Source organism: Octopus bimaculoides, chromosome 1 (assembly GCF_046866305.1).
Source record: "Octopus bimaculoides isolate indiv1 chromosome 1, ASM4686630v1, whole genome shotgun sequence".
NCBI lineage: Eukaryota > Metazoa > Mollusca > Cephalopoda > Octopoda > Octopodidae > Octopus > Octopus bimaculoides.
The window spans coordinates 4,818,067-4,829,008 of NC_142928.1; the positions used below are offsets into that span (position 1 = coordinate 4,818,067).

General features: G+C 39.0%; 1 protein-coding gene across 3 annotated transcripts in view; it reads left to right on the forward strand.

Annotated features, from left to right (window-relative positions):
- The window catches only part of LOC106880950 (axonemal central pair apparatus protein HYDIN), a 193,311-nt gene extending 182,703 nt beyond the window's left edge, over window positions 1-10,608 (forward strand). For all 3 annotated transcript variants that reach the window (XM_089348067.1, XM_089348075.1, XM_089348084.1), the window contains 6 exons: window positions 1,830-2,132; window positions 3,054-3,217; window positions 4,883-5,033; window positions 7,345-7,578; window positions 8,210-8,434; window positions 10,091-10,608. In XM_089348067.1, coding sequence (XP_089204193.1) covers window positions 1,830-2,132; window positions 3,054-3,217; window positions 4,883-5,033; window positions 7,345-7,578; window positions 8,210-8,434; window positions 10,091-10,576 — 1,563 coding nt within the window. In that variant the 3' untranslated portion in view covers window positions 10,577-10,608. The remainder of the gene's footprint in view (window positions 1-1,829; window positions 2,133-3,053; window positions 3,218-4,882; window positions 5,034-7,344; window positions 7,579-8,209; window positions 8,435-10,090) is intronic.
- Window positions 10,609-10,942: the final 334 nt, after the last annotated feature.

The following is a 10,942-nucleotide window of genomic DNA, read 5'->3' on the forward strand; positions in this document are numbered from 1 at the left end:
ATTCTTAATGCTTGCTCTTGGGCAGCACAGATTAGAATCTCTGCTTCCGGTTTTAAATAACTTTTAGTCATCCATAGCTATCTTTTTTCTGTCTGTCTTATCTTCAACCTCCCTATGAAATTGTCCATGCATTCTTTTCTTTACTCACCTATTTTCAGTTTCATTCGTTTTCAATTTCTTGTATAGTGCTTTATCTTTGCAATCTTTCATCCTACACAAGCCTGACCTTCTTACTTCTAATAATAGCGGTTCTGTGGCATTTTTTACATACCATGCTATGTTGTTTTCTTCTGCTCTAATGCTGTGTTCACATCCAATAAGTCCTCTTCCCCCTCTTTTTCTTGGTACATACAGTCTGTCAGTGTCACTTTTTGGGTGGAGTATCCCATATCTAGTCAGCAACTTCCTTGTCTTTCTGTCCAAGCTGTTTAGTTTGTCTAATGTCCATGTGATTACCCCTGCTCCATATCTAAGGAATGCAAAATGCCAACAATGCCTGTCCATGAGGTTAATGCACTAACAGCCAGCTTCATCCATGCTCGCCATGATTCCCTCCTACTCAACCAAAGCATCGGATAGTTGTCTCACTGGTGATTTCACAACCTAAAATTTTAGATCCAATAAGGCTTGCATGGCACCTCACAGACCCTTTCCACCCTATTGACATAATCCAGAGATAATCCAGAGCAAGATATCCAGTGCCAATAAGCTCAAGAATGCAGGAATGCCATAATCTCAAATGCAAGCAAAAGACTCCCAAAATGTTCAATTAATTGAAGAATAGTGGCGAAATCCAAGCCATATGTTAATGGACATAAGAAATGCAACCTATGTATAGCAGAAAGAGCTCATATTCTTCTTAGATCCAGCTATTCCAACACACTGATTAATTCCAGATCTGAAATTTTTAGCAGATGTAGACACATGGACAGATTTCTTTTGTCAAATTAAAGGGCACTACTTTCTTCATTATTTTTAGCGCTTTCATTCGTTTCTCGAATTAGTCAAATAAAATTTTGTGAATATACAAACAGCTTGTTTATTCATATAAAACAGATGGGTTTTTTGGGGGGGTGGGGGTGGAAGAGAACATTGTTTGTGTTTTTTGGGGTGAGGTTCCATGACAAAGGAGATGGATAGATAGAAATATAGGTAGGTAGGTAGGTAGGTAGATAGGTAGGTAGGTAGGTAGGTAGATAGGCTGATAGGTAAATGAACAAGCTGTTTATGCATTCACTAAATTCTATTTGACAAGTTTGAGAAACAAATGAAGGTGCTAATAATAATGAAGAAATAAAAAGATTTTTTTCCAAAATTCTGACGACCTTTTTTCTCAGTGCCAGTGGCACGTAAAAAGCACCCACTACACTCTTGGAGTGGTTGGTGTTAGGAAGGGCATCCAGCAGTAGAAACCTTGCCAGATCAGATTGGAGACTGGTGTAGCCATCTGGTTCGCCAGTCCCCAGTCAAATCGTCCAACCCATGCTAGCATGGAAAGTGGACGTTAAATGATGTTGATGACGATATATATATATATATATATATATATATTTACACACACAATCAGGTAAAAAAAAAAAAGCTTATAGTGTGCTTTCCAAAGCTTCTCTGCAAGTATTGGTTACCAAATGCTATTATATTTGCTGATTGAATTAATTAACTTATTATTTATAATATATGTAACATTCAGCAATTAACAGCTGGTAATGATGTGCTGAAACCATTGTGGTGAAATATAACAAAGCGTGTTCAATCCATCCTCTCTTGTTAATATTTGTGTATCTGCACACACATATTTATATATGTGTATATATTGTTGTCATTGCCAGAATATCCCATGCTATGTGAATGAAGGAGAATACCCACCATTGTTGCTGACGCTGACAGGAACTTGTACAGGGACACCAACTGTTAGGGATATTTGTAACTTCCAAACTCATGTCCGACAAAAGGAAACCAAAAATCTGATTATCAGCAACAAAACCAACCAACTTTGGGAGCTGAGACCAATAATTGATGGAATCTATTGGCAAGGTCCTTTGAAATTTGTTGTGGAACCCCAGGTCAGCAAAGCTTATGAAATTACCTACAAACCTATGCGGATGACTGGTCCTGAAAGCAAGAAACATACGGTAAATAGAAAATAGCAGTATAATTCTGCTCTAAGCCATATTTTCAGAATGTGTGTTCTTCACATGGAATTCACACAACTATGAAAAAAAAAAGATTTAAAAAAAATTTTTTTCAAAATTAAAAAAAGATTTTAAAAAAGATTTTTCGAACATTGTTTTTAAATCATAGAATTTTTTGCTTAAATCCTAGCAATGGACCTTTAAATGTGTTTATGGGGAGAAAGATATTGAAAATATCAATATGTCAGACAAACAAGGAAGGTATGAGGTGGTCATGAGATGTGCTAAAAATAACAGCTAAATACCCCTTAAATCATACAAAAAATTTTGGGTGGGTTTTTGCATAGTTGTGTGGTTTCCCGTGTATAGAACACAAATTCACAAAGATGTTCTGAAAATTCCAGAAAATAAAACAAGTTGAGGTGTTATATGTCATGTGTAAAGCAGAGTTCCACTGAAATAGTTAATAATAATAATGGTTTCAAATTTTGGCACAAGGCCAGCAATGTTGGGTGAGTGAGTAAGGATGGAAAGGTGAGAGATAGGGTGAAGGTACATAGCTTGGTGGTTGTGGTATTTGGTTTGTCATTGTATAAGTGAGGGCACATGGCTTGGTGGTTAGGGTGTTCAGCTCATGATCATAAAGCTGTAAGTTCGATTCCTGGTGGCCCATTGTGTCTTTGAGCAAGACATTTTATTTCACATTGCTCCAGTCCATTCAGCTGGCAAAAATGAGTTGTACCTGTAATTACAAAGGGTCAGCCTTGTCACGCTGAGTCTCCCTGAGAATTACATTAAGAGCACACATGTCTGTGGATCGGATCAACTAGAACCCTCATTGTAACTGTTATTGTTCTATATTTATTTCTTCCTCGATGGTTATCCGACCATTTTGTCTCCAATATTTATTTCTCTTTACAGGGATCCATATTGTTCCCACTGCCAGATGGGACAGGCATCTTTTACAATCTATTTGGCATTGCTGATCCTCCCAAACCTATTGATAAAATTATTCGAGACATTCCTTACAAGACAAAGTACACAGAACTTCTTCCTGTATACAACTGGAGCAAACAGACAATAAGGTACAACCATATTTCTCTCCTCTCTCTCATCATATTTTCCCCCTTCTTATCATCTTCCCCTCCTCTTGTCATCTTCCTCCTCCCCCATCTGCTTGATTGTGTGGACAGGGCCTTGACTAACACCTGTCACTATATCGGTTATATTGGTCATTATGTCATCAATTTTTAATAAAGAATCTGTAAAAGAAATGGAAATCACACCTTTTCTACACATCTAACAGACTCTAATGTTTAAATTGCAATCAGTAAGTAATGAAATAAGTTTTTATAAGGGGTTGATTTCAGTTAAACCCAAGAAAACCACAGCAACCATTCCTCAACTAGCATTGTGGAAGACACATTGTAATTTTCAAGGTATTTTCTTACAGAAATACAGAGATCAGTATGTCTTCCATATTGTACAGTATAATAAAGTTTACTTAAGATTTTAAAAACTTTTATTTCTGATAAAGATGTTTTGTTTTTTTCTTTTCAACAGCAATTTTAAGCTTCTTTTTGAATCCTATATGTCTAACATTTATGGACACACTTAGAAAATCAAAAAGTAACACAACACCAATGGCTTTTGGAAGCATTTTTTGATATTTTGAATCACTGAAGCATGGAATAAACTACCCATATCAGTTGTTAGCTGTTGGGACACTGCATCCTTCAAAACTTCCATGCTTCTTGGAATTCACCAACAGTACACCTGATGCCTCCCACCCACCTCAATCTTTTTTTTTTTCATAAAACGACTCATTCCCTGTTCACTTCATCATCATCATCATCATCATCATCCATCGTTTTGAATCTGGGTTTTGTCCCAATTAACGTGGGTAGCTGGATCTACCTCAATGCCATAGCAACTGCCTCCACACCATCTCACCCAGTTTTGGGCATCTTCCCTTTTCAAACCAACTCTTCCAATCTCCTCCTCCACCTGTCCCTTCCACATTTTCCTCGGTCCACTTCGCTTTCGCTGTCCATTCACCTCAAACTCTCGCATCTTCCTCAGAACATGCTCTTCATCCTTCCTCAACACACACCCATACCACCTCACTCCATTCGCCTTTGCCAACCATTCCACTGATTCCTCCAACCCCAGCATCCCCACAAAATCCCCCGTCCTCCTCTTATCGAACAGCCTCACCCCACACATTTCTCTCACCATTGCTCTCTCAGTCCTTCTCAAAATTACCATCTCTCTCTCTCCCTCCCTCAAACACCATGTCTCAATCCCATACAACAGATCTCACACGGCTCCTACAGACCTTTCCTTTCGTCTTCAAAGAGAACCTTCTCCCATATAACAACACTTCACATTCCCTGAACTTCACTCAGCCAAGTCTCACTCTTGACGTCACTGCTGCTTCACATCCACCACTTACATCCACCCCGTCTCCCAAGTAACAAAACCCTCTCACCATCTCCATCTCGTCACGTAGTGCTTCCACTGACCTCCCCAGCCCTTCAGCTCCTTTCTCACATCTTCCATAAACTCATTGTGCATTATTCTATGAACTGTTCATGCACTTTAGTCTACCTTTTCTGATGACTTAGAGTGTAGCTAAGCACTGTATACAATAAGTTCATTATTATTCATTATTATAATTAAAATTGACACTTCATAATGTACATTCTATGCTGCTTACGATTTCAGTTAAATTCTTCTCATGTTTTCAGCTTCAATGTGAAGAGGGAAGTCTATAAAGCTGACAAACTTGATCCCACCACAACAATAACTGGTTTAGACTACATTGATGTCCCAGCTGGTTGTCATAAGAATTACAAACTGGATTTTCATGCTTACAAGGAAGGAGTCAGCTGCATAAAAGTAAGTCTTTGCTGTATAGTAATATATGATAATTACGAGAGAGGAAAATTAGAATGCTCAGGGCATGTATATATATGACCGTTACCAGGGCCACGGATTGGCTCATGTGCCGGTGACACGTGAAAAGCACCATTCGAGCATGATTGTAGCCAGCATTGCCTTACTGGCACATGTGCCGGTGGCATGTGAAAAACAACATTCGAGTGTGGTCGTTGCCAGAGCCACCGGACTGGCTCCCGTGCAGGTAGCACGTAAAAACACCTTTTGAGTGTGAGCACGGTGGTTGCCAGAACCGCCTGACTGGCTCACCAGTCCTCAGTCAAACAGTCCAACCCATGCCAGCATGGAATGCGGACATTAAACAATGATGCTGATGATGATGATGATAATTTTATAAATTTAAAGTAAACAGAAAATGGAGAAATATAAGAAGCGCCATTCAAGCGTGATTGTTGCCAGTGTCACCTTACTGGCACATGTGCCGGTGGCACGTGTAAAACAACATTCAAGTGTGGTCGTTGCCAGTGCTGCCGGACTGACTCCCGTGCAGGTTGCATGTAAAAAGCACCTTTGAGCGTGGTCGTTGCCAGAACTGCCTGACTGGTCCTCGTGCCGGTGGCACGTAAAAGCACCCACTACACTCTCTGAGTGGTTGGCGTTAGGAAGGGCATCCAGCTGTAGAAACTCTGCCAGATCAGATTGGAGCCTGGTGCAGCCATCTGGTTTCACCAGTCCTCAGTCAAATTGTCCAACCCATGCTAGCATGGAAAGCGGATGTTAAACGACGACGACGACGATGATGATATATATATATCCTTTTATATTTATGTAAAAATAATTTATATTTAGTCATAAAATGTAATAAAGAAGCCATTTTTTTGTACGAAGGGAGACAACTCGGTAAAGGGAATTAATTTCACACGCTATCAATATTTATTTCCCTTGTTTCTCTTTGCAAACTTGTAGTTTCTTTTCTCTTATACTAAATGAAATTTCTAATATACACGCGCGCGCGGTTTAAAGGTTAAAGAACAAAAGATGCTTTCCTTCACAACCTTGGGGTCGACCAGAATAAACCCTAAATTAAAAATCCACACACACACCATACACATTATCAACCATTTCACTTAGCTACAATCTCCAAGAACTGTCTTGACTTGGCAAACATGTCTTGCCACTTTATTAATGACCAGTTTTAATTCTACAAAGGAAAGCAAAAATCCTTAAACAGATCCCAAAGAGCACACATATGCTCATGCTCACATACAGCCGGGACATTTGTGTGTCTGTTGCTTGAAGAGAGAATCTATTTCTTCAGTTTCAATCAAGTCCAGAACCCCTATCACCAGTCCAGAACCCCTATTTTGCTCAGAGCATCAACCTCCTGAAAACTGTTGACAAAATATTCTGAATGTCTTGCTTCTCTGGGCATGGACACATTAAAGCTCTGATGTTTAGCAGCTGACTTGGCAGACACCTACAAGATTATCCACCACCATCTTTCCAACAACAACCTTGGGGCAGCTTTTGGAATTCCATGCGTCTAATAATAATGGACATGCTTTGGCTGTGTGGTAGGTAGCTTGCTTACCAGCCACATGGTTCCGGGTTCAGTCCAACTGTGTGGCACCTTGGGCAAGTGTCTTCTACTATAGCCTCGGGTCGACCAAAGCCTTGTGAGTGAATTTGGTAGACAGAGACTGAAAGAAGCCCATCGTATATATGTATATATATGTATATATATATGTATGTGTGTATATGTTTGTGTGTCTGTGTTTGTTCCCCCAACATCGCTTGACAACTGATGGTGGTGTGTTTACGTCCCCGTAACCTAGCGGTTCGGCAAAAGAGACCGATAGAATAAGTACTAGGCTTACAAAGAATAAGTCCTGGGTTGATTTGCTCGACTAAAAGACGGTGCTCCAGCATGGCCACAGTCAAAATGACTGAAACAAGTAAAAGAGTAAAAGAGAGAGTAACAGCCATGACTTTCAGAAACATTTTATTCACATTGAGAATCGGTGAAGCATGGAAAAAAAACTACCCACGTCAGTTGTTAGCTGTTGGGACACTTCATTCTTCAAAGCATTCATGCTTCCTGAAATTCACCCAACAGGGCACCTTATGTCCATCATCCCTCCTTTTTTCTTAAACAACTCATTTACTGTCCACTTCCCATGCATTTTTAGCTGTTTCTTCCGATGAGTTGTAGTGCAACTGAGCACTGTATACAATAAGTTTGTTATTATTATTATTATTATTACTATTATTATTATTATATCTTCATTATTATTCTTTTAATTTGTTTCAGGTAATATTTACTCATTTAGAGACAGGTGAATACCAATTTTATGAACTGACACTCCGGTCGATTAAATCAGGAAGTATGGGAAATATAGAACTTGTCACCCCAGTTCGCTCCAGCATCCGACATACGGTCAAAATTGAGAATCCGCTAACAGTTCCTGCTCATTTTAATTTCAATACAAACGTCTCAGAGCTGATAATTCCTGCAAGTGCAGTTTATATTCCAGAACAATCTGAAGTAAGTTCATAAATGCATTTTATTTTAAAACAATTCAGTTGCACAGTTCTATATTTCAGAGATGAGGAACTATGTACATTATTTACGTTATTTACATTATTTACATTATTTACGTTATTTACGTTATTTACATTATTTACGTTATTTACATTATTTACATTATTTACGTTATTTACGTTATTTACATTATTTACGTTATTTACATTATTTACGTTATTTACATTATTTACGTTATTTACATTATTTACATTATTTACGTTATTTACATTATTTACATTATTTACGTTATTTACATTATTTACACGGGCATATGGCATAGTGGTTAAGAGTTATTTTATTAAATTCTTTGTTATTTTCAAAAGTAATTGCTGTATATTTCAACAGAAATATGACAACAAAAATCGTTCTTTTGATCAAGATTAAAATCTTCCATCAAAATATCTCATTCGTTTATGTTCTAAACACCAGATTGATAACGACAGTTATTTTCCAAAATTCTTCATTATTTTAAAAATTAATTGAAACAAAGGCAGTGTATTCCAACAGAAATACGGTAAGTGAAGGGTTAATATAATTATTGGCTACATATGTTGTGGAATGTAGTTGAAGTTGAGTCTCTCCTGTTCTGCAGGGTGAGGTGACCATTGAATACCAACCGATTAAAATCGGTGAAGTAACTGGCAAACTGGAACTGTTCAGCTCCGAACTGGGAAATTATTTGTATGAACTGAACCTGAAGGCCACGGCAGCAGGCTATGAGAAAAGCATCTACATGCAGACTTCCCTTGGTCAGATCATCACCCAGGTGGCCAAGTTTATTAACTACACCAAGCAGAAGACAGATTACCTGTGCAAGGTAAGACAACGAGTTGTTTAGTAACACACTTTTACTACAGCTGCTGCTGCTGCTGATGTGGTGGTGGTGGTGGTGGTGTTGGTGGTGGTGGTGGTGGTGGTGGTGGTGGTGGTGGTGGTGGCAGAATCGTTAGCAGTATTTTGTTTGTCTTTACATGGTCAGTTTTTGCTCCTCCACATCTCCACCTTCGACTACCCTTACCAGGTTTCCCACCTTGCATGTGCAGGTGTGAAAATACCTTCACTCATCTGAAGCCAACAAGTAGCCCTTTTGGCTAACCTCAAACACTGCACCCTAGGACTAGCTCCTACATTCATCCAAACTCTTCAATATATCCTTCTCCCTCCCTCTCTCCCATTCTCCCTCCCTCTCTCCCACCCCCACCCCCTCTCTGTCAAATACCACTCATATGATGTCCACATTCACTAAACCTGTCAGAGACTTCCTCTCCAATATAAAGCAACATTTATCTCTCACCTGAGAAAAATTGAAAACAACACTGTTGCTCAACATCATCAGAAATTTCAACAGGTGATCCAGACACCGAAGCACAGGGGTTTTCCTATCAAAACTTCCCATCTTTTAGCTTTCATTCATTTCTCATTTCCTGGACTGGCAGCTTCCTGTCAGATCGAACTGTCACAGAGTGTTTTGATGAAGGCCTTTCTGTCCTGCCCCCCCCCCACACACGCCCAGTGTCACCCCAGGTTCAGTTTTGTCCCCTCGCTCTCTTATTTTCATACATCAATGATCAACTTGATGCTGTAATGGCCTTTGTTCTGATCTCTTCTTAAGATTTTATAATTAGCTAAATTTGTTACATTTTGGCAATAAATTTTCATCATTATCATTAAACATTCGTTTTCCATTCTGGCAAGGCCAGGAGCTGCACCAGGCTCCGTTGCCTGTTCTAGCATAGTTTCTATGGCTGGACGCCTTTCCTAACACCGACCACTTTACAGAGTGCAGACCTGGGTGAGTATACCACGAACCCGCAAAGATTAGGAGTGCTCGGCTGGAGAGGGATGCAAGGGACATGCCTGTATGCAAGGACCCCCATGCTTCCACTTGGCTTGGTGTTTTCTCAAACACAGCAAACCACCAGAAGTCTTGGTCCCCTGTCACAGTTCCTAATAGGATTTTTTAAATATTGAATGAATGGGGTATAAAATAAGAACCAAAGGGACCCATAGGCAAAAAAATGGTTGAGAACTTCTGCTCTAAGCAGACCCCCACCACCAAACTTAACAACTACAGTCCACAAAATTAATGCTTTATCTGCATTGCTTTTATCCAGTTGATTCCATGAACATCATCATCATCATTTAATGCCCATGTTCCATGTTGGTTTGTGTTGGATGGTTTGCCAGGATCTGATGGATCCAAAGACTTCATTATGCTCCAGTGTTTACTTTAGCCCCTATTGCTCCTATGGCTGGATGCCCTTCCTAATGCCAAATACTCTACAGCGTATACTGGGTGCTTTTTTTTTTTTGTCACACTAGAACTGAGGTCACCATGCAGCTTGCATGACTACAAACCTCAGGGGTGTAGGGGTGCTTTATGCTCGGCGGCAGCGATGGCGGCGGCAGCAGCGTCGAATGTTGTTAATATTTTGAGTATTTTAAAGAAGATTTTGTATTTCTGTTGCAACAGGTGGATAATCCAGATTTCCATGTCGACAAATCCATCCCAGCTGCCAGTGCTTCATCTTCTGGAACTGAAATTTCATTTGAAATCTTCTTTGAACCTTCTCATTTGGGAGAGCAGCGAGCTACTCTGACAGCTTCGTCGTTAGTCGGTGGAGAATATGTTTTCCCACTGTTTGGAACGTGTGTCCCACCCAAGCCCCAGGGACCGTTCACCATCAAATCAGGATCGAATATTTTCATTACTTTCCGCAACATCTTCAACACAGCAACCAGTTTCAAATTTCAAGTTGACGACGAACGGTTCATCCTGTCCAAAAGGAAGGAAATGATTCGGCCCCACAAAGACTATCGTATTTCTGTTGGGTTTGAATGCAATAACCTTCCTGTCCAGGCTGAGGTCAAAAGCAAACTGATTGTCTCCTGTCCTCACGTAACAGCAGACATAGCAAATCTACAATGGCTGTTTTATTTGAAAGGGATTTCTGTTTAGTTGAAGTATCAATAAATATATTCATGTTCAAATCTTACTTCTTGTTTTAGAACCTTAGGCAAGTGTTTTTACCTACAGCCCTAGGCCTTGTGAGTGGATTTGCTACATGCATATATATATATATATATATATATATATATATATATTTATGCATATATGATATATAATGTATATATATAATACATATATATATTTTTATGCATATATAATATATATGCATATATATATATATATATATATGTATATATATATGCATATATAATATATATATATGTATATATATATATATATATGCATATGTAATATGTATATATATATATATATATATATATATTTTCGGCACAGGAGTGGCTGTGTGGTAAGTAG